Below are 22,672 nucleotides of genomic sequence, written 5' to 3'. Positions count from 1 at the left end.
ATTATATATGCACTAAACCTAGATTGGATGAGCCCCTGTCAGGCAGACACTGGTCAGGAGTAATCACGTGAGTATGCAGGCTCTCGGTCACGTGTCAGACCCCAAAGACATTGTTTCTCAGGATTGACACGATTGCCCTGTCGCTGTTGACCTCAGATCATCACTCGGTAACATATCTTCGCTACGGTTCCTCAGAAATGAAGCATGTAAGGGCACTGTTCATGTGCGATCCTCTGGGGACCTTACAGCCAAGCCGCTTCCGCAGGATATCAGCCAAGGCAGAAACGGTAGTCAGCCACTAGATATACGAGGCGACTGGGTGTCAACCTTGCCGCGTGACTCTAGCACATCAAGGCCGAAGCCATAGTCATCGCCGCAGCATGAGATAACGACAGATAACTGAGCTCGAGAAGCCCAAAAAATTTGGTTCCGCACGGCTGGGACTGCAGGGCAATGAAGGTGAGTCTCGCATTGGTGGTACGAGGTTCTACGCTCCAGACCAACGGTGATAACAACCATCAATCCTCGCCTCTGTCTCCCCGTAAATCTCTATCACACTTCACACAATCAAGAGTCTCAGTCTGGCTGTCTCACCATCTCAGCCCGGTTGTTTCTGTGAGGCAAGATGGTTCTCGATCCTATTACTGCACTTAGCCTTGCGGGCAACGTCCTCCAGTTTGTCGACTTCGGTTCTCGAGTCCTGTGCACATTTCGTGCCATCAAGGCTAACGGCGGCCTACCTGAAATGGAAACACTTGAAACCTTTACGACGGATGTTTTGGACTTGACTGCGCGATTGCAGCAATATCCGCCCAGCAACAGCAATCAGGATGCAACTAGTTGGGAGATTGGCATTCTGAAAGCGAATGAACGATGTCAACGTGCCGCTAAGATCCTGGTGGACGCGGTTGAGAAGATAAAGAAACTCCACACCGAGCGTTTTGGGGCTATTCGGCAGGCGTTTTCTTCGGTGGTCAAAGGGAGGGAAATCAGTGCTCTTGCGCGAGATCTCGAAACGGCGAAAACCGAACTCACTCTCCATCTTGTTGCATATCTGAGGTAAGAATCGAGATTTGCGAGTGGCACGGCCGTGATTAATGATAACATTTGCTCCAGCGCCCAACATGACACCGACCTTGAAGAGTTGCTTCGTGCGAGCAAAACTGCCGAAGCCGCTCTGTTGAAGGCGGCAAGGAGCGACCATGAGGATATCAGCTACCAACTAGACAGGCTGAAAGCAGTTATTAAAGAAGAAAATTCGGCCACTCAGAAGGCCATAGGCGACTGGCAGTCATCTTTTGGCTGTGAATTGGCTGTGAAGTTAACGGGGATCGCTGAGAACACCAGGCAGCAGGTGACAGAGGAAGCTCAGAATAGGATGCTGATCAGCTTGTACTTTGTGCAGTGGGGAGACAGGGAGGCCATGATATCTGAAGCTCACAAATCAACCTTTGCATGGATATTTGGTGAAGAGTTTGTGTCTTCATTGAAGGAAACAATATTCACAGATTGGCTGGAAAATGACCAGCCCAAACAGGGCTTGTTCTACATTAGAGGCAAGCCTGGGGCGGGGAAGTCATGTCTTATGCGCTATTTGACCAGGCATTCTCAACTGACGACTTCCTTGCGAAAATGGGCTGGCTCGAGGAGACTACTTTTGGCAAGCTGCTTCTTCTGGAGGGCCGGGACACCACTCCAGAAATCTCTGACGGGGATGCTTAGAGTCCTCTTGTACCAGCTTCTCAAGCAGGAACCGTCGCTTATGCGGATCGCACACCCAGAGCGCTGGCATACCTACTACTATGGACAAGCGGATTTGGACGACTGGTCGGAACAAGAGCTCACAGCTTCTATTGCCCGTCTTTTCAGTCTGGCTTCTGGCTCTTTTCGGTTTGTGATCTTAGTCGATGGCCTGGACGAATATGAAGGTACGGAATCACAGCGGCAAAACCTGGTCAATATGTTCGTCCGCATCGCTTCGGAGCATGACAATGTAAAGATATGCGTCTCAAGTCGGCCGTGGCCTGTTTTCCAGGAAGGACTCAAACGGTTTTCGAGCCTCAATCTCGAAGATTTGACCAGAAAGGATGTTGCCACTTATGTGCGAGATCATTTCGAGGAGGATGTGCATTTTAGGGAGTTACGTGCCATCAAACCTACGCAATGCGACGATCTCCAATCCCAGATCGTGGACAAGGCACAGGGCGTTTTCCTCTGGGTCATCCTCGTTGTCCGAGATATGCTACAGCGTCTGCAAAACGGGGCAACAATCACAAAACTTTTCCAAAGACTCGACATGCTCCCTGCCGAGTTGGATCACTTCTTCATGCAAATTGTCCAATCGATTGTTGCATCGGAGCGCGCTGATGCGGGAAAGATTTTTCAGATCGTGACAGCGCTACCAAAGGCGCACAGGACAGTGCTAGCCTTGTCGTTTACAGAGGAAGAGCACGTTGACTTTGCATTGCATCTCGAAGCCGATGATCTGGTGGAGCAAGCGATTCATCAGCGCATATCCTCAACAAAGCGACGACTTAACAGCAGATGCAAGGGCCTCCTCGAAATAGGAGCGGAGATTAAGCGAGCAAGATGGGTTGACTGGCAAGTTGAATTCCTACACCGTACTGTCTACGATTTCTTCTGTCAGAGCGAACTTTTGCGCACCCGACTCAGCGCATACACCAGTGGCAGCGTAGATGTGTCGCGGTACATGTGTAATGCGTCACTTGTGGAGTTTCTTGCTTTGGCAGATACAGACAGCCTCCGAGCGATGCACACGGAGGCTGGCGAAGACGGTATTGCCACCGCAGTAACCTTCCTCCAATATTCCTCGCAGAACGACCGTGAATCTGGTTCCGTGCCATTCAGCCTTTTGACGGTCTTTCGACAACGGCTGATTGCAAAATGGGATCCTTGGGGTTTGCGGGATTGCGCGAGAGTAGTCATGTTCCAGAAAATGTTCAGTCAATGGCGCTCTGTCCATCCGCTCACGCACTGGCAAGGGGACAGAGGGTCTTTCTTGGGGTTGGCAGCCCAATTCGGCTTGACTCGCTTCCTACGCGCACAGTTAGACGCAAGCTTTGTGGGGAACTTGGACAGGCTGCTCGATCTCGCGCTGGAGCCTGTTCTCATATTCCAGCAGGAGAGGGTAACGCCTTCATCTGAAATTGTGGCTCTATTGCTCGAACGCGCCCGGAAGCCTCTGACCGATTTCTACGGCCGCGCATCTCAGGTCAGGTTGGAAGACAAGGCGGCAAAGATGATCAGCCTCTTGGCTCGGTACAGCAAGCAATTTCCAGACGGAAAAATGGACGAGGCCTGGGCAGACGTGGTCGCTTTGCTCATTGATTACGGTCTGTTCCGTGTGCCACCGGTTTTTGGCAGGGAAGTCCAGAGTAAGACGTTAGAATTCCTCGGGACGGAAGCCAGAGAGTGCTTGAGGGCTAACTTTGAGCCTGCCCAAGTGGAGAGACTGGAGGATCTGATATTTAGGAAAGAATACGAGTTTGTCAACACCATAGATGTACCACCGAGATAGATCAAATGATGGATAGTATTCAGCCTTGGAAGTGCTCATTCTTTCTTATCTGACACGGGAGATTCAGCGAGATCAAAGGCTGATGAGGCTCGCCTGATTATTGGATTAATAACACGAAGATCCCCTTGCAGAGGATTGGGAAAGACTATTCCTGGTCATTTGCGCGGCCGCTTAAATGCCTGAATCGGGCAATGGCACGGCGAAGCGAGGGATCGCCCAATCACATTAAAATGGGGCAATATCGCCACTCTGAGCACATACGAGCAGCACGAGCAGGTGTCTTTCAAAGCAAGGGAACAAAGGCCATCTATCCCTTATCACATTCATCTTATGCTGGATAGCATTGACCGCTGTATTTATAATAATCCCCGTGTGCACCTTGCCATTGCCCTTAAAGGGATTCAGCTCGGACGAATATTATGCCTTTTCGACCAGGTACAAAAGCCCAGCAACGACGGGACGCTGGCGAAGATGCTCAACCAGACACAACCTGCTCGAACCTTCGACGCGGTCAAACCTCGCCGAGCCCGACCTTACACAGTCTTTCGTTCCTTATCCTGCTTTCCTCCGAAACCTCACTCGAATAAGCGCCCATTCCAAGCACTGTCCTGAGCGAAGGGTGAACGTTCCTCGCGATGTCGGCCAAAGTATCAAAAACAGTCTTGATCACGGGTGGTAACGGCGCCCTGGGCTCACAGATCGCCTTTGCGATTGCAAAAGCACATCCGGATGTGTTTTTCATCCTTACCGCACGCAGGGACAATGATGTCCAGGCCCAGAAGATCTCGACCCAGCTCCACAATCAGGGCGTGACGGCCTTCGAATTCCTCACTCTCGATCTCGGACGCTTCGCATCGGTCAAGACCTTCGCAGCCAAAGTCACTGAAAAGGTGCGGTCAGGAAACATCCCGCCAATTGCTGTTCAGGTCAACTCTGCGGCATATTCGTCGTACATAGTGGATGAGAAGACGCAGGACGGGTTTGATCCTGTATACCAGACGAATGTGCTGTCATCGTTTCTTTTGACGACGTTGTTGCTGAAGGGGGCCTTTCAGATGGAAAAGGGCAAGCCTCGGGGGAAGGTCATCAACATCACCAGTGAGACCGTCACATTGGGCAAAGCCGACTTCTTTGACACCTGGGGACCTACCGAGAAGAACCCTATCGGCTCGCACTTGTCGATCATGCAAGGGTTGACCAGATACGGCAGCAGTAAATTGATTGGAGACATTGCCATGTACACCTTGAAGGAGAAGATGTTGAAGGTAAGACGACCTGTTCGCAGTCTTGAAGCCCATATGTATGCACGGCTGACATTTGACTTATGACTTAGGCTGGAGTCAACTCCGTGAACATCTTTTCATTGGACCCTGGAGGGATGAATTCCAACAGTAATCTATCGCGAGGATCTATGCCGACCGCCTTGCAAGTCAGTGCAACGATCCTGTCATTCCTGGGACCTATTGTTCGCTGTTTCCAGAAAAGCCTTATAAACCATCCCCGCGTGCCAGCCGCGGCCGTTGCCCAAGCAGCGTTCGATGCCTCAACCGAAGGCGGAGCAAAGGAAGTCTATTACGTACTGGATGACGAGATTGGACCGAAACGCATAAGCAAGGCCATGGAGGAGCACAAAGACAAGGTCCTCGAGCAGGTGTTGAGGGACACCGGGATGACACTTGAGCAACTCCTTGTCTGGCCTGAAAAATAGCTGGGGCATAACTACATTGATAGGTTGCATTAGGAGGTTCAGTGGAGGTACCGAAAGTTTCAAAGGTGTAAGGAGTCTGTAATATTTACCCTAGCGTGCCTATTCTCTCCAGTTAGGCTATAATAAGGACGAGATGAGGTAATAATAGCACCGCTAGACCTACTAAAAACGGTTAGTGCACCATCCGAGTTTGAGGTAGAGGTAATTAATTAATGGCGCCCTCCCTTATCTTCAAATGAAGTAGAGTGTCCTAGTTTCCCCTTCCAGCCATCCAACCGACCAACCAAGAGTCTCAACTCTCAACGTCCTTGCAGTCAACGCCCACCAGACCCAGCCATCACACTCCGCTCGGCATGGCGGGATGCTGGACCTGTCGTCTGCGGAGGAAGAAATGCGACGCGCAGAGGCCCACCTGCAATGTTTGCCGCCTGCTGTTAATCCCCTGTTATGGATATGGGCCCAAACCCGGGTGGAAGGACGGCGGACCACGAGAGAAAGAGATGGTGGCAGAGATTCGCAGCGGAGTCAAGGCAACAACGGACAGTCTTCGCCGCGCACGCGCCCTCCATGCCCTACGTCAAAAACACCCTCTGACGGCAACGGATGGCACGCCCAAGCTGCTAGCATGTCTTGAAGGCGTGACACCAACGTGGCGTCCGACGCACTCGGATGAGCAACTCCTGGACGAGTATTTCGACCATGTTTTCCCCCTTCAGTTTCCCTTTTATGTGGCTTCTCTTCCTGAAAGGGGCCACGGCTGGCTCCGTTCCCTGATGGTGAGATGCGAACCCCTGTGCTATGCAGCACTTGCCCTGGCCCTCGTCTATCGCGATCCGAGCTCGCACCGCACCGACGCCATCCGTGGGCGGCCGCGCGAAAACGAACAGCAACGGCTCTATGGTCTAGCCGTAACTGGCTTGCGGCAACACATTGACCGCTTAAGCGAGAAAAGTGTCCAAGAAGGCCTGCGGGATGGGATTGAAGTGTTCGCTTGCGTCGTCTATTTGATCATGCTCGAAGTAAGTTTCGTCGGGGGCGGTGCAGCCGCCATATCCAGAGCCCACAGTTCTTTTCTAATGCCAAGTTTTCTCTAGAACTCGAGGGGCCGACTTGATGCGTGGCAGAAGCACATGATTGCATCTCCAGGCATGTTTCCCTATCTGCAAGCTTATTGCGTGGCTTTCCCATACTACCGTCTTTCTGCTTTATATGACGAAGACAAGCAGATCGAAGCAGCAATCAGTCAGGCAAGCTCCACTGACTCCTCCCTTGCCCTTGTGGATCATGTTGCCGTAGAATTCTTCAGTGCTGTTTTCCTCTGGTTCGATACCTTGGCCACCGTCTCGACAGGCTGCAAACCTCAATTTGCCGACATCTGCGCAGCCGCTTTTGGCGCCTCAGACAGCAAGGTGCGACTACGGAATATCATGGGTTGCGAGAACTGGGTGATGATCATCATTCGGGACATCGCAGTGCTCGATGGATATAGGAGGGGAGGACAGGACGGACAACTTCGGAGAGGCGAGGACGTTTGCCAGAAATATATTGAGCTCAAGGAGCGTCTACGATTGGGTCTCGCTGAACCCTGGGAGAGCTACCTTTCACTTTTGGCAAAGGGACCCAAAGACAGAGCAGCAGAGACTTGGCTGGTCCAGGCTACTCCCATCGTCACCCATGTCTTCGCCTGTGCGGCCCTGGTTTACCTGACCGTCGTTCTGTCTGGCCCTGATCCCTATCTTCCTGAGATTCGGGACGCCGTTTCAAGATCGCTGAAGATATTCAGTGTCCTACCCGATGTTCGGATACTGCATGCCATGCTCTGGCCTTTTTGTGTTACCGGATGCATGGCACTTAAAGACCAAGAGTCTTCGTTTGAGGAGTTGGCGGTGAAGGCTAGCGCGTTGACTCAAGGGCCTGGTATTTGGTTGAGGGCTCTTCAGGTGATGAAGACATGTTGGCAGATCCGGAGTGAGGGGAGCCAGGATCACCCTTCCGCCGATTGGTATACTGCCATGTCGACATTAGGCTCCCGAGTGCTTCTTATATGAGGGTTATCGTCATCGTGTCTGGTGGAATGGAATTAGACAGCTGCAAGCTCGAGAATGAATGCAAACATCGACGAGATCCAATTGTATATGACAAAATATTGGCTTTTCATCCTTGAATGTCCTACACAGTTTCAGTGGTTGTTGCCTCGAAAAGCGTAAACCTAACATTCGGAAAGGGCGGGTCATGGGGCGTTATTGAGTTTTGTATCCCAAGCCACCTGCACCGGAGGCGGGGAATTTGAACTTGACATTTTTCATGTCTGCGTCAACGTCACCTACAGAATCATCCTTCTACACAAATGAAATCGCCACCACCAGAACCTCACAATGGCGCAGAACATCAGCTGCTCTTGATCCTCTTCACAGTCATTCCATCAATTGCCCAATGTTTACCTCATTTCCCACTCAAGGACTCCGTTCGTTGGGAAACGGTCAGAACTCTGTTGCCACATCGGCTACAGGGAGGGCTTGCGACTCCTGCCGAAGGTTGAAAATCAAGGTACATAACTCAGGACTCTACATTGGACATCGTTCTGAAGATGGCGTCGATTAGTGTCGAAACGCAAAGTCTCAGACAACCGAGTCTTGCAGTCAGTGTCTGAGGGCGGGTCTGAAATGCACCTACGAAGAGAAGCCTGCAAAACGTGGCCGGCGGCGACGAGGGTAAGCATGAAAGCGAGTGAGCACCGTACGTCTCTGACGGTCCGCACACAGACACGCCCACGAGAGCACCCTTCCCTACTCTGGAAGTCTGATTAGGTTGAACTCTCCACCCTCTCGAACATCTGAACTCTCGCCTACGGCACCATCTGGAAACCTTACAGAGCACGAGTTCGAGTTTGACGGTCTCGCCCAGGGTATCGCACCTGATGGAGACTGTGAGAGATTTGACGCTGATGGTCAAAACTACCCGTTTGAGTCTCAGATATTTGAGTCTGGCACGATTGCTATTAACGACGACCCATGTATGATACCAGATCTGTTACCCCCAGAGGATGAACTATCCAGGGGCGACGACATCTGGAACGCTATCGACGAGTTTTTTGACACATTGCATGTTGTGTTCCCTATCCTGTCATATGCAAGCCTTGCTTCACGTTTGATCATTGACCCCGCATGGCGTGCTATTCCGGAATTTCGCACGCTACTCCTATCCATTCGGGTAGTGAACGCAGCAGGCCAATTTCGCATGGCTCCATCAGATACGGCACATATTTCCGAGCTCATTACCCAAGTTGAGAAGTCACGCTTGGAATACGACTTTGCCGACCCTCCAACTCTCGATAGTGTGGTTATTTCTTTGTTTCTATTCACCGCCTATAATGTCCTCGAAAAACACAACCGCGCATTCCTGTACCTGGACGAGGCGCTGTCTCTCCTGGAGGTGGTAGGCGTTGCCGACGAAGAAGAGCGGCACCGAAAGGCACAAATTGAGCAGGTGCTCTTTAACACAGAAGCAGCGACCATGGCAATCTATGCGAACCAAGGTAGACGGCGGCGGGCTCGCAGACCACGGGAAGTTGTGGATATACCACTGAGGGCATCCCATACCCTTGGCGCCCTTGATGAATCCGACAGGGTTGCTCTGCACCTGTTGAGACGCCTTACTGAAATACATCTCGCCGAGAATGCAGAAGCGTTTGACGAAATCGACATTGACTCCGAGGCTGACATGGCAACGCTGTTCGGGGCAGTTTTTAAACGCCATCGGTACTCCCGTATACAAGCTGCAGACGTGGTGGTCACGCGGCAATGGCAACTTTCAACAAAGCTCGTCGCCAATCTCAAAATGGGCACCGGCATCTCCCCGAGATTACAGAAATCGGTCGAGGCCCTGGGTCTTGCAGCCATGTCTTGGATTTGCTTACTGGGAGAAGGCGAACTACGAATCGTGGGGCTCGGGAAACTGTCTAGCCTTGCGCAGAACATCCGCGTCCTGGCAGGGAGAGGCCAGTGTCAATACATCCTAGGTGGCCTCGCGGGCGCTGTCATCAAGGAGGATCATGAGAAGATCTTTGCGCCTCAACTCGCAGGGGTGGTCATGCCTCTGATTTCGAAAGTACCTGCATCGCTCAATGTCAGGCCGCCCTACGAATATCAGAGCCTGGGGCCTCAGGCACGGACAGCGACACAAGTTGAGCCTATGAGTGGTCGCGTCTTCGAGACCAATAGCATTTCATGGGATTCTTTGACACCGAGTGATGCTGAGCAGACTTATGATGGCAATTCACTAGACCCTATCGATCGATTTATTGACCTCTCTTGACGAAACCCAAACACTACAAGACCGCCTCCATTTTATCATAAATCAAGGGCCTTCTCAGGCAAAAGCTGTCATGAACACGTCCCTCTGATCTTCAACCCACTTCCTTGTCACATCAGCACTCAGCGGAAAAGTGAAGCCATGAGGTACACCAGGGAGAATCTCTTCAGTGACGCTTGTGCCAAATGAGCGAAGCAGCTGTGCATACGCGAGGCCTAGAGGCATCAAATAATCGCAGGCTGCAACTGTAACGTGTGTTGGGGGGTGTTGTGAGATGTCTTTGACCATCAGAGGAGATGCAAGAGGATCGTATATGTCGGTGGCGTTGCCGAGATAAAGTTCTTGAAAAAGAAACGATCAGTAGGTTATCTTCTCACTGACTCGGCATGCTACGTGGAAAACATACCATATACTTTCTCGAATTCCTTGACCACCAGCTCCGGGGCCAACGGTACGTCCGCCACTGCTTGCTCGTTGTGGCTTTTTCCAAAGGGGCGTTGCTTGTTGAATGTTTCCAGCGCCTTCAGGTGTCCAGTCGCAGGAACCACAAGGCTCGCCAACCGCAGATTTGGATATCCCGTCTCTGAACGCTCCCGGGTATGTTTGATGCTAACAGCCGCCGCAAGATTTCCACCTGCCGAGGCACCCCATATACCCATGCGCGAGGTGTCGAGGTGGTATTGGTCGGCGTGTCGGATTGCCTGGTAATTTGCATTAGCCTTCAGTTCGTTTTTGCTTTCTGGCAAGCCAAGGACATACCCATGCAATGGCTTCACAACAGTCATCTAGAGCGGCTGGGAATGGGTGCTCGGGGGCAAGCCTATAATCAACGCCGAGAATGACAGCGTCGAGCTCAGACGCGAAGAATGTCGCAATGGCTAGTGTTACAGTCAGTCTAGAACCGTGAAAATCCAACGTCGGGCTCATGGTGGCGACTCACGATCGTCGCCCTCAGGTTTCCCATGGATCCAGCCACCACCGTGGAGCATGAATATAGCAGGTCTCAGCTTCTGCTTGGGAGCATTGTCTCCGAGCTCGGGCTCGTATACTCGTATTCTGAATTTGTTCTGGCTTCCATCTGAGCACTGCACGGATACATCGGATATGTCGACCTTGGCTTCAGGTTGTCGGCGTTGGAGCTTGCATTTGGCTCTATGTTCGGCAAGAGGTCCTTTCAAGAGAACATTGTCGATCCAATTGCGCATAGCCTCGACGTCGGTACCTGCTGGGGATGTTGTCCAATCGACCGGCAGCTTTGCCAGTTCCTAGGCTCGAGTCAGCATTTTGTTTGCTCGAGGACTGTTGGTCCAGGGCCTCTCACCTGTAAGAAATTGAAGTCTGGGACTTGTAGTTTGTTCACGGGATTCAGCTCCATCCCGTGAAGCCTGCAGAGCAGTTCCAGCTCCGGTGAGATTTCAGCATCCCCGACGGGGGTAGAAGGCGGCTGGGCCTCAGCTATCCCTGCAACTGAATTTGCGGCCATGGTTCGATCGGATCTTTGAGAAGAAGCCAGCCCAGCAGGGAAAAGTCAGTTCTTTTCATCTCGCGTGTCCCTCATGGCCAGGGCGAGGCCTGGGGTGGCGGTCTTCGGAGGGTTCCAAAAGATAAATGTGTTTGATCCATTTGGGGAAATTCCGTTTCTGGACAAATTCCCCAAGTGGCTTAGTGAGGGACACATTTGTCAACGCCACCGCGTTGGCGAGGCTGCGCACAGTTTTCAAAGGTTCTTGTTCCATTCATCCATTGGACATTTCCACAGACCCGTGCGTTTGCCCGCTCACTGCACGTCATATAATTCCCCATGGGGAAGAAGTCGACAGTCATCTCTGGTCTTGGATTCTCTGGCTTCTCTTAGACGGTCCCCCTGACCACATGGATTTCCCCATGGGAAAGGAGTGGATAGTCGTGTCGCCTCCCAGACCTTTGCTACTCATGACCGAGGACAACTGACAATCACGCTACATAACAAACAGAATCCCACTTGCACTGCTCAACGGATCTTCCATATTCTACTGCACCACCACCAACCAACACCACCTCCACCATCATCACCGACTACTTTGGTTTCTCCAACAATGGGTTTGTTAGCAGCCAAAAACGAAACCACCATGCACGAGGAGCGTGTCTCAGATGCCACTCAGGATGCGACCGTGGTTGATCGCAACATCCATCACCCCACAGGCTGGTGGAACTGGAGAATCGTCCTGTCTAGTGAGTCTTTGCTCTCGCACAGCCCAAGACTCGACGTGGCCAGCGGAACTTAGCTAACCTGGCGTGTCTAGTGATAATCGTGGGATTGTCGATGGGCCTTTACGGCTATGACAATAGCTTCGTCAGCCCGCTGATGAGCTTGCCTTTGATGATTGAGAGATATCAGGGTTACGGGGTGGCTTTTACAGTATGGGATTGCCATGGACGCTTGTGATCTTTCATAGAAGGGTTCGCAATGTCACTAACGAGTGTATCAACTATAGGCTCACAATCTCGATGTGCTTGTCACAGTTCCCCTCGTCGGCGCCGCCATCGGTACCTTTCTCGCCACTCCCGCAATGAAGTACTTTGGCCGCAAGAAGACTTTTATCGGCGCCTACTTCCTGCTCTGTACGCCCGGCTCGTTTCTACAGCTCTTTTCCCCCAATATCAGCAGCATGACGGTGGGAAGATTCTGGAATTGTGAGTGACGACGAATCTACCAACGGTGTTGAAAGGGTCTAATTGATATCTCAGATCTGGGGATCAGTGTTCTGACAACCACGGCTCCACTTTACCTGTCGGAACTTGTCCCTGCCCATGTACGCGGCAGAGCGGTTGGTTTTTGCGTAGCGGGAGTGGGCGCCGTGGCTATTATCGCGACGACTATCGTGTGGGCGACTCAAAGGATTAACGACGAGAGGCAGTACAAGATCCCTTTGGCTGTCCAGGCCGCCTGCCCCGTGGCTTTTGGCTTCCTGACCTTTCTCTGCCCCGAGTCGCCGCTCTGGTATCTCCAACACGGCAAGCTGGAAGAGGCCCGACGCGTGCTTATGTCTATTCGCAACCAACAGACAGACATTGTCGATGCAGAAATATCCATGTACCGCATCACTCTCGAAGAACAAGCCGAGATGCGGAAACAGATCAGGTTCTGGGACATTTTGAATCGCGCCAACCTCAAGCGAACCCTCACGGCGGGTGCTTTGATCAGCGCAAGCCAGGTGGGAGGGCAGATCCTGGTCGGGACCTATTCGACCGTCATCCTCGTGCAGAGCGGCGTGGGAAACCCGTTCCAGATGACCGTCGTCATCGCGTGCCTACAGTTTCTGGGGACCATCGTCGGCCCGACCTTGGTGGACAGGGCCGGGCGCCGACCCGTGGCCCTTGTCGGCTTTTCCCTCCTCTTCGTGCTCAACATGGCCGCTGGGGGTCTCGCAGCCGCCGGACTGACGACGAACAGCCAGAGACTGGGCCTTGCCTCTGTCTTTATCATCTTTGGCTTTGTCAATGCCGTCTCGTTCCAATCTTTGTATGCCACACTTCTCTCTCCCCCTCCCCCTCCCCCCTCAAACTCTTTTTTTTCAGTAGACCCAATGCTGACATTCTCGCGACTCACCAAGGGCCTATGTTCTCCCCACCGAAATCGCCACGCCCACCCTGCGCGAGCCCACCATGACTTGGGCCATGTTCTGGTCGTACGTGACGGCCATCATCACGACGTTTGCCATTCCGCAGATCACGGCCGCCGACGCCGGCAACCTGGGCGCCAAAGCCGCCTTCATCTTCGCCGGCTGCGTCTTGATCACCACAATCTGGGCCTACTTTTACATTCCCGAGACGAGGGCCCGCACCGTCGTCGAGGTCGACGAGATGTACGCCCTCAACTTGCCCATGCGGAAGTGGAGACATTACCAGTGCCAGACTGTCCAGCTCACCGCCGAGATTGTCGAGCACAAGAGTGCGGGTGGGGACCACTCTGCTGAAGCGGGCGCTGCGGTCTAGAATGGGCGGAGATCATGAGTGTGATGTGGATCACATGTTCCAAGGGAAGAATGTTGTGTGTGTTTCGATCCATGTCGAGTTAGTTGTCGGCGTGAAAAGCTGGGGGGTTCAATGCAAACAGAATGGCATTTCAAGTGGTTAGGGTGAGTGACGTATCTCAAGACTTTGCCAGGTGGTTCCAAGTAGATGTATATAGCCCTACGAGGATCTATCTGTCTGGTTGAATTCAACCCTGTTGCCCACTACTCTCCATCTGTCTGTCTGTCACGGTAATGCCCCTAATCCCTTACCTCACCCTCGTCAAATAGACGGAATCTCTTGACTTTCACCTTCACTATCCACGCGTCCTAGATCTCTAGAGTGCCATCACGTCCCAATGGTTATTGTTCAGCTGCCAGTCTCGGTACGAGGACGCCCGGCTCTGTGTCTGTATTTATATGCTCGCGCCACGATCTCTCCACGCCTCTATCCGCCACCGCGGCCCCCATTTCCGGAGCACAACTGCGAGTGGCACGCACACGACGCCCAAGACGAGGGCAAACACTGTAAAACACCAGCCCGCTCCAACGGCGTCGATCAGTTTCTCCACCGCAGCGATGCCACCGGTGCTCAGGAGGCAGCGGATCAGGCTGTAGCTCGCTTGGACGGTGACGCTGCGGTTGGGGTTCAGATCGGTCAGTAGCGTGCCGCAGATTGTGAAGATGGAGACCTGGGACGCGCCGCTGAGGAAGGTCATGAGGAGTGGCACTGCCAGCGGCACGTCCGGGTGGGCTTGAGCGTGGGCGTGGACGTGGACTTGGTGGTGTAAGGACCAGCCGTAGCCCAGGGTCGCGGCGCAGCTGATCCCGAATAGCGGGAATATCGATTTCAGTCGGGCCTGTTCGATAGGGAAATCACCCACAAGGTTGAGGTCGATTGGGGATTTGTTCTTGTTTGGAATAGCGGGGATGTGGTCCTTGGTTGTTGCTGTTGTTGTTGTCCGACGGTAGTCCCTGTCTAGAACTCTGCCGGTGAGGAGGGCAGCGAGGATTCACCCAACCCCTAGGGGCAGGTATGTCAGTCCGCCTTGCAGGTAGTTGAGCCCATGTATGCGGATCACCAGCGTGGAGAGCGACGTGGCGATGTACCCGTATACAGTATACTGCATTCCCCCAATGCGTATGACAAGGAAGGAAGCTCGGTCCAAGAGCAGTTTCAAGCAGTGAAGCGGGTTCGGCATGTTGATGCGTGGTCTCCGTCGCTGTTGTCGTCGCGGGGATGCAGCGTCATGGACCTCCTCCTGTTGTTCGACATTTCCGAGGATGTTGACGAGTGGCCGGTACATCCAGTGTGGTGTTTGCCCACTACCGTCGCCGACAAGTTTCCTGCATGTTTCCGGGACGACGAGGAGCAGGATAATCAAGTTACATCCCGACAGGATTGACAGGAACCAGAAGACCCAGCGCCACGAAAGGGTCTCGGTGAGGATACCTCCCAGGACCGGGCCGATGCTTGGTGCTGAGTTTGTGCTGTTCTCATCAATGAGTAACCATGTCTTCCTTTCCGTGAGTAGAGTATGAATTTTCAGAACATACAAGCCCTGTAGAATTCCCACATAGGACCCTCTCTCTGCGGGAGGAGCGATATCAGCTATAAAGCCGTAGGCGATGGCGATCGTGCCTCTAGATGTGTCAGTCAAATTGCTGCTGTGGACCTATGAGACTCTCTCTACCTTACTTGACGCGCCTGCGCTCTGTAGACACCGCAGAGCTATCAAAGCCGCATAGTCGTTCTGCAGAGCAAGGCCCAAGTTGGCAGCGAAATAGACGAGGAATGCCACGAGGCAGATTGGTCTTCTGCCGACCTGGTCGGCCATGTCGCCGAGCACGCTAGGTGCCACGCCAGAGACGATCTGGTACGAAGTGATGGAGAGGTTGATGGCCTCAATCGACACAGACATGGACTGGGCGATTGCGGTTATCGCTGGATAGTAGATGAAGGACGACAGGCCGGAGTACATGGCAGACAGTGAGGCCAGCCATGAGATGCAAAGCTTTTGTCGACGTGAAAAGGTCGAGTATGTCGATATCGCGACTTGGCTGGTAGGGTTGGGCTCAATTGTGTTCATTGTCGGTCCGCTGCTGAGATGTGCTTTTCGTATGACCGCAGTGAGTCAGACAGGCACATTTGCTGGGTATCTAGATCGATGAGAGTCAATCGCCGCTGGCATTGACTTGACAAAATTTGGTGGATGGTCGCGGTTGACCGTCATAAATCAATCTCAGAGCGTGTGCATGGACTTTTGTCACTGGTGGTCACCAAACTAGAAGCATGAGGGTTCGCCCTGCCAACGCAGTCTGTTACACAGGCAATCCTGTTGCCGATCTCAGTCAGGCTGGAGGTAGCTTTCATCATGGTGTAACGTACCACATGCCCTGGCTCTCGCTCAGGTATCTCTGCCAATGCCATGGAAGTGACTCGCCATGCGAGGAATGCTGGAATGGAATTCGCGAGTCTTGGGTTGACAATCTCGTGCCGCTAGCAATGCCTGGGGCAAACGCTTGGTCATGTTTGTGGAGGTGGCATATTTTCGTTCATTTTGTTGACTGTTTCGAGAGGAAGGGGGTTAAAAGGAATGCTGATAGATACTTGCCCCTCGAAGCAGAGTGGATGATACCATGTGGGACCAACCTGTTGATTGTCTACCTCATCACGCCAATCAAACCATAAGTACGAGGGATAGAAGGCGCGATTGCTGTGTGACAGGCACCGCTTACATAACCTCCTGGGTGCCTGCGTCCTATCGTCATCTGCGATAATGCATACAAGGCAGGCTACTAATTACTGACAATCCCCAAAACACCTCGGTTCATTATGTATGTAAATGCGTTCCTCTGAAGCTCATTCCGTCGTCAAGGACAAGGCTTCTCAAATCTAATCTCCGGCTAACATCAAATTCCTCAAGCACAACGGGACTCAAGGTTGTCGCGGTAGGCTCCAACCATGTGTCGAATCCACCATGGTACTTCTCGGTCAAATACCTCATGCTGTCCTTCGCACTGGATATACATACAGTCATTTAGTGTCATGCCAGGTGCTTTGGGTGGAAGGTGCAAAGAAAAGAACTTACTATCCTCGAAATCTATCGGTGTTGGGAAACAAGGCTGAGATCAGAAGATCATACCTCCTGTCTCAGGAAAGGCAAATCAGAAAACTCGGTTAGCCAATCGTGTAAGATGTGAAAGAGCTGGGGAAGGGGGACTCACATGGCGTACAACAGATTCCTATCATCCCAGTCGTTGACGGGAAAGTCCATGCCCATCTTCTTTTGGTACTCTTTTATAAAAGGCCTGCCCATGCGGTAGCGTGGTGCCCTCCAACTGCCTAAATCTGCTTCATGGTGACCCCACATCGCACAGGAATCAAACAGAACAACTTTGTCCGTATCTGCATCCGGCATACAGTTCCCAGGCCAGAGATCGGTGTGAATCAAGCACGGCGTGACCTTACGAGCACCCGTTTCAAGCGGTCGAAGGAGTCGTGGGACGACCAAGTCCAGCGTCTTCCTCTTGAGCTCTTCGAACTCGTCGTCGTGCTTGTTCTGAGCGAGTAACTCGATCTCCATCATGCTCGTCAGGACGTTGGTGAAATGTTTCTCCCAGGTATCTTCCCATCCGGCCTTGTTCGGGATATTGGCGAGATGAGTAACGACATGAAACCCGAATTTGCCGTCTGGTGATTTGCCCGAGCTTTCGCGGTGAAGCTGGACAACAACGTCGACGAACTGTGCGGGATCTGGAACCTCGTCAACCATTTCGCGGAACTCAGAGAGGTAATAATACATGTCTGGGTCGTTTCGGTATGCACCCCAGGCAATTGGCTTAGGGACGTTGGCGGGTAGATACGTGTGGAGGAACTTTTCAGACTCGTACGTCCCCAGCATCATGCGCCTGCCCAAGCTGTTACGTTGATTCTGGACACATCCAGGTTAGTAGAGCATCTTACAACACAACGTGACATATGATGACCCGATTTGACCATTCATACCTTCTTAAAGAACTTGGTCTTCTGTCCATCCCGTTGATAGGTCTCGATGCACAGAGTCTGCACCCATGCACTCGCGCCCGAAGGGTTTATTGAGACCACTTCTGTGCCTTCTGGCAAATCTAGATATTGCGAAAGCTCCCAAAAATTAGTGATAAATTCTCTCAAGATTCGATAATTGCCGAGTGAAAAAGAAGAGGTGGGACACTTTTTTTTTTAGCACATACCTTTGAGTACATTAGGGACGAGCTCTTTCTCTGGTGCATGAGCTTCAATTGCGAGTCCCTTGATCAAGTCAACTGGTGGCCAGACTTCTCCCCCGTTGGACATCTTGGTTTGGCTCAACCAACGGGTGTTTGAGATGGATTGGGATCAACTGGTTTCAAATGAAGTTTGGAGAAGGAAAATACAAGAAAGAAGTTAGGAATGCCAGGAGTCCCTTAGAGAGCCACGGAGCCCGAAGGGTTACTCAAGCACACCCCCTCCATTCCAACCTGGCGTCACCTCAACTTGTCGCCTGCAAGTCTGTGTAACATGCCTTGAGCGAATGATTTTGAACTGCACCGTTGTGGGGAGCAGCCCGGATTGAGAAGTGAGGACGTTGAGTTCCCTAGCCTTTGGTACCTGGTGAGTGTAGTGAGAGTCCTGAGTAATGTAGGTGGGTAGCCAGGCATCTCATGCAGAGAGCCAGTCACGTGCCGGTTTCAGATCCCTTTCCTTACTGACCTCTCCCACAAACAGCCGCAGAGTCTGACATATCCAGGTGGTGTGGTTTATACGGCGTTGCAGGCCACAATGGCAAATAAGACGGTGGCTGATTGCCCCAATGGTCTGGCCGCATATCACCGCAAGCTTGCAGAGTGTCTCATACAGAGCCTTTGCCACCAAAGATTCAACTTCATATCCTGGACCACTGCTTGTCACTCTCAAATTTAATCCAAGACCAGAGGTTGCCTTGCTTGCAGCTGCATTTGATGATGGGGATTTGGTCGTGTTTGATCCTTATACTCAGATCACACGTGCGAGCATTCGGGAGTCAGTTGCAAAGATGCAGGGAAGCAACGATGCCGGAAGAATAACCCTGTTTGCGTTCGAAACACTCCAGCGCCTTTATTGCGTGGATTCATATGAGATGGCTGTTAGGAACTTCGCTTTCGGCAGCAATAGTGAGAGTCTTCTGGAAGTGAGGGGTGATCACTGCAAGATATGGCAGCCTCCGATCCTATCGCAAAATGTCGCCTCGAATGATATGACTAGCAGTTTGATTGACGAGGATCGGTCTGTTACAGCTCCTGTGGTGGCTCTGGAACGTCTATGATGAAAACAACAAGATCACTGAAGTTTTTACCCCATACAATGGAGATCTGGTCTTCTGCGGACACGAGGATGGCCTCAACACCGTACATTCTGTGGACACCGGAGAAGTTATGGCAGAGATATCGGGTCATCCAAAACATGTCGCAATTTGTCTTCTCAATGCAACATTCACAGGTACCTTTCTTGCGAGCGCTGACATATCTGGCAGACTCCTTGTGCACAAAATAGCTCGTCAAGGGCAGTTTGACCAGTTTGATGAAGGGCACTTTTCTAGTGTTGTCAGTCAGATACTTCTTGATGGCCAAGGGAGCAGGATTCTCCTCAGTCTGGAAGGCAGAGACGAGGTGCGCAAAGTCCCAGGCATGGAGATCCTGGCGATCGTCACAAGAGAAAACAATGATTATCAGCGAAGCAAGCAGTAGTATGGTTGTATGGATACCCAGCCAAGCCAACCCCTTCCTTTCTGACGAGCTCCCTATCAGCCCACGAGCAAACACCCCGCACTTCGGGTTCGCAGCCAATAGAATGGCAGCTGAGTCGAGCTCTTTCGCCTGCTGAGTCACTGTGCCATATCCTCATCCGGGGCTGGGAGCTGAGCTGTTGGCACGGTTGACTGGATCTCTTCGTATCTCAGGGTCTCGTGTCTCGTGGGATGGAGGGGGGTTTACTTTGTCACTTTCAACAACTTTCTCCTGCTTGTCCCTCTCCAGAAGGTAGTTTCACACATGTGCAAGTAGATTTGTATATATTCTCATCACTCCCCTTGACGTGTACGAAAAAGGACCATGAGATTGTGCCGCTGAAAGACCGCTCCCAAGCCTTTCACAAAAAAAAAGAACACCATCCTTCCCTTCAAAAATGCCCATCATCGACAAAGACGTCCCCCAAACCATCTCGATCCCTTCAGCTACGCTGCGCAAATTCTCGGGATCTCGAGTCGACCCGTACACCCGCTACGTCGCCTACCGGCTCTTCAGAGACCTGAACATCTCGGTCCAGGGCCAGCGGAACATCAACAATGCGCTCAGCAACCTCCCCGTCCACGTCTCGGTCGCGCCGGGCGAGAAGTTGTCCTTTGGTTGGGGTCTGTCCAATGTCATTCGTGACCAGGCTGTGCATGAGGGTTCCTACGAGCACCTGGCCATGATGATCGCGTTGGGAGAGAGTTTCCATGAACCCTACGGGGCCAGAGTCCTCATGGCCATGGCCGATGCCGCTGCCGGCCCCGACGACATGACGCCCCATTTCAGTCAGTGGCAGGCTGCACTGCACGGGTGCAACGGCATATTCGCCACGTCGGATTTCGGGCTACTGGTCGAGGATTATCTTCAGATCGACCCTTATCCCATCGTCTATCCTATGGAGGGGGTCAAGAGAATTGATGATGTCTTCCCACCAAGCATGATCGCTGAAGCGTTACGGGCGTTGATGCGCGTCACAAAGGGAGAAGCAAAGCATGTCACGCTCATCGGCAGTGGCATCATATCGTGGTTCGCAGCTATCGCCGAGTGGCTGTGCGATCTGCGAATCGTCGTCTATCAAAAGGACGGGAAAGAACTCCGCGTCACGCACCCAGACCAAGAGCCCCAACTCACCCTGGTGTTTGTACCGGAAGCTGGCATCAAAGCATCCTTCGACCCGTGGAAACCTTCAGGACCTGCTGTCGAAGAAATGTCGCTGATCGATCGGACATACTCTGCCACTCTCCACACCACGAGATTTGGAGGCCGGGTTGCGTGGCAGTCTCTGCTTCCTCGAGTATTCGGCAAGAGCTTCCACCATCTCGATCATGACAACTCCAAAGCCTTTGGGACAATGATTGGGAGCGCGGCGCGCATGTTCGAGGGTCTGGCGCACGGCAAGGGACACGAGGATCACGGGCAGTTGGTGTCGGTCCAAAATCAGAGCAATACCGCGTCATACGGCGCCGGTCTCATCGAAACCATCACCAATTGGCTCCCCGAGCTGCGCAGATTTCAAGGTCGCATGGAACGGTCGTTGAAATTGTCACATGAGGATGCCTCAGCCTCGTATGTGGAGAACTTGACCAAGATCAGAAAGGCCTGCCACTGTGGAATCTGCACGTCCAAGGATGAGGTGGACAAGGACAAGGAGGGCCATCCCCCCGATCACGGCTACTGTCTGGCAGTGTTGGTTGAGACGGTGATCTCGCTGGGGTTGGCTCTGGCCCGGATGGCCGTGTCGGCGCGACTGTTTCCCACCAGATCCGGTATCTACAGCTTCTATCAGAGTCAGGTGGCCCGGAGAATGGAGGCTCGAGGCCTGCACTGGACGATGCATTTCAAACTTGTCTATGGGAACGTGTGGAACGCCCCTGATGCCGTGCGACTTCAGAACTCGTTGCAAATATTTGCCGGGTCGAGACCCCAAGGGCACCTTCCGGAGAACTTGGTCGCGCTGTCACATGAGGGATGTTGCGCATATTTCATGGATTTGGAAAAGAGAATGAAGTCGTCGTCAGATTGCCCCCAGGTCAAATTGATCCGCGTGGTGCCCGGGGGAATCAACGTTGGCGAGAAGGTCTTTGACAGGGCGTGCCTGGGGCCTATCGAAGATGCTGACCCAGATGATCCCTGGGAGGCCATCATTTATGAGCATCTTCCCGAGCCTCTCTTCTGCAAATGAGGCTTAGGCGACAAGCGAGACCCGTTTTGGGAAGGTCTCAGCTACCCGGAATAGATGCAAGAGTACTGGGTCACGGGATGCGATTTGGTTGTTGAGCGGGTGAATCGTGCTCAACAACCAACATTTGGACTTGACGGATCAAAGGAAATATTGTGTTGTTCTTTTCTTTTTCCCGACTGTCAGATTTGTGGGCAAACGACTAGAGAGGCGACGCCATCATCGATCGAGGAAATCTCGGGATCTTTAAAGCGGTGGGGAGTAGAGCGGCGCCAGGGGGCGAGGGCTAAGTTTGACGTGTGGTACTTGTAGCTCTGGCTGACTGGTGCCAGGCGAGAGACACGGAGATGCTTCGGGGGAGATTTTTGAGAGTTGAGGTCAAGTGGTTCGATTGAATTGGCGTGTCTCGTAGTTGTGTCTTGGATGATGTGACTGTAATTTTACAGTCTCTTGGAGGTGGATATCTGCAGCATACCGAGTACGACCAAATGTCAGTGACAAGACAGAGTACATGACAATGCGAGTCTTTGAGCTCCTTGGTCTGCCACGTTGCTTGCTTGGTGCTTGGCTAGAAACGCAGCGAGCAGAAACGCAGACAAGCCCAAACAGGACAAACAGATCAAACAGGGCATCCCGCCAATCCGCCTCATATCCGGACGAGTCCGAGGCGGGGAGCTCATGAGCCTAACAGTGCCTAGTACAAGCCTAGCATCGCCTGGCGAGCCAAACAAAAGACCCAACGACCCAATGACGAAACCTGCGTCTCTTATTATCTCCTTGACTTCCTACTAGGTATTGTAAGTTATTACCAATTAGTTAGTCGCTGGTCTTCCTCCCGGACCAAGCTATCATCAACCACAAGCTCCAGAACCTCCCCTTTCGAACCTCACGAGACTGCCTTGTTTTGTCGTGGTCGTGGTCGTCGTTGTCGCCCCTTTGTTGTCATCCAGATAAAATCCCGCGAAGATAGACGAGCAAAGTCCGTTACTTCATTGGGACCTGGACGTCTTGCCTCTTCGCTCTCCTTATTTACTGTCTTGACGAATCTCCCCTCCATCAATTTGAAGCTCCCCCGGTTTCTTGTCTCCAGTCTCCAGTTTATTCCTCCATCGTTCCCTTTTTTTTTCTCACACACACCTTTCTCTTTTTGTGTGGCT

The 22,672-nt window shown here is 52.4% G+C and overlaps 9 protein-coding genes across 9 annotated transcripts; 6 read left to right on the top strand and 3 right to left on the bottom strand.

The window, feature by feature from the left end:
• Positions 1–625: 625 nt before the first annotated feature.
• On the top strand, positions 626–3,538 carry AYO20_07327 (hypothetical protein; the record flags this gene model as incomplete). Its single annotated transcript, XM_022645613.1, has 2 exons — positions 626–1,059; positions 1,117–3,538. The coding sequence occupies 2 exons, from the start codon at positions 626–628 to the stop codon at positions 3,536–3,538; spliced, it is 2,856 nt and encodes a 951-aa protein (XP_022498483.1).
• A 635-nt stretch (positions 3,539–4,173) lies between these two features.
• AYO20_07326 (hypothetical protein) lies at positions 4,174–5,246 on the top strand (the record flags this gene model as incomplete). Its single annotated transcript, XM_022645612.1, has 2 exons — positions 4,174–4,803; positions 4,872–5,246. The coding sequence occupies 2 exons, from the start codon at positions 4,174–4,176 to the stop codon at positions 5,244–5,246; spliced, it is 1,005 nt and encodes a 334-aa protein (XP_022498482.1).
• A 500-nt stretch (positions 5,247–5,746) lies between these two features.
• On the top strand, positions 5,747–9,560 carry AYO20_07325 (hypothetical protein; the record flags this gene model as incomplete). The annotated part of the gene is made up of 4 exons (XM_022645611.1): positions 5,747–6,265; positions 6,371–7,248; positions 7,886–7,957; positions 8,009–9,560. The coding sequence occupies 4 exons, from the start codon at positions 5,747–5,749 to the stop codon at positions 9,558–9,560; spliced, it is 3,021 nt and encodes a 1,006-aa protein (XP_022498481.1).
• Positions 9,561–9,614: 54 nt separating this feature from the next.
• Positions 9,615–11,040, bottom strand: AYO20_07324 (hypothetical protein; the record flags this gene model as incomplete). The annotated part of the gene is made up of 5 exons (XM_022645610.1): positions 9,615–9,898; positions 9,964–10,258; positions 10,317–10,435; positions 10,498–10,822; positions 10,879–11,040. The coding sequence occupies 5 exons, from the start codon at positions 11,038–11,040 to the stop codon at positions 9,615–9,617; spliced, it is 1,185 nt and encodes a 394-aa protein (XP_022498480.1).
• A 592-nt stretch (positions 11,041–11,632) lies between these two features.
• Positions 11,633–13,532, top strand: AYO20_07323 (hypothetical protein; the record flags this gene model as incomplete). Its single annotated transcript, XM_022645609.1, has 5 exons — positions 11,633–11,768; positions 11,840–11,955; positions 12,032–12,230; positions 12,285–13,059; positions 13,151–13,532. The coding sequence occupies 5 exons, from the start codon at positions 11,633–11,635 to the stop codon at positions 13,530–13,532; spliced, it is 1,608 nt and encodes a 535-aa protein (XP_022498479.1).
• Positions 13,533–13,965: 433 nt separating this feature from the next.
• Positions 13,966–15,639, bottom strand: AYO20_07322 (hypothetical protein; the record flags this gene model as incomplete). The annotated part of the gene is made up of 3 exons (XM_022645608.1): positions 13,966–14,536; positions 14,567–15,191; positions 15,249–15,639. 3 exons carry the CDS (start codon positions 15,637–15,639, stop codon positions 13,966–13,968), a joined length of 1,587 nt encoding a protein of 528 aa, XP_022498478.1.
• Positions 15,640–16,773: 1,134 nt separating this feature from the next.
• Positions 16,774–17,885, bottom strand: AYO20_07321 (hypothetical protein; the record flags this gene model as incomplete). Its single annotated transcript, XM_022645607.1, has 3 exons — positions 16,774–17,484; positions 17,559–17,677; positions 17,783–17,885. 3 exons carry the CDS (start codon positions 17,883–17,885, stop codon positions 16,774–16,776), a joined length of 933 nt encoding a protein of 310 aa, XP_022498477.1.
• A 496-nt stretch (positions 17,886–18,381) lies between these two features.
• On the top strand, positions 18,382–18,873 carry AYO20_07320 (hypothetical protein; the record flags this gene model as incomplete). The annotated part of the gene is made up of 1 exon (XM_022645606.1): positions 18,382–18,873. The coding sequence occupies one exon, from the start codon at positions 18,382–18,384 to the stop codon at positions 18,871–18,873; it is 492 nt and encodes a 163-aa protein (XP_022498476.1).
• An 857-nt stretch (positions 18,874–19,730) lies between these two features.
• Positions 19,731–21,518, top strand: AYO20_07319 (hypothetical protein; the record flags this gene model as incomplete). Its single annotated transcript, XM_022645605.1, has 1 exon — positions 19,731–21,518. The coding sequence occupies one exon, from the start codon at positions 19,731–19,733 to the stop codon at positions 21,516–21,518; it is 1,788 nt and encodes a 595-aa protein (XP_022498475.1).
• Between the last annotated feature and the right edge of the window lie 1,154 nt (positions 21,519–22,672).

Source organism: Fonsecaea nubica (genome assembly GCF_001646965.1).
Source record: "Fonsecaea nubica strain CBS 269.64 chromosome Unknown Scaff50, whole genome shotgun sequence".
Lineage (NCBI taxonomy): Eukaryota > Fungi > Ascomycota > Eurotiomycetes > Chaetothyriales > Herpotrichiellaceae > Fonsecaea > Fonsecaea nubica.
This window is presented reverse-complemented; position numbering and strand designations above follow the sequence as displayed.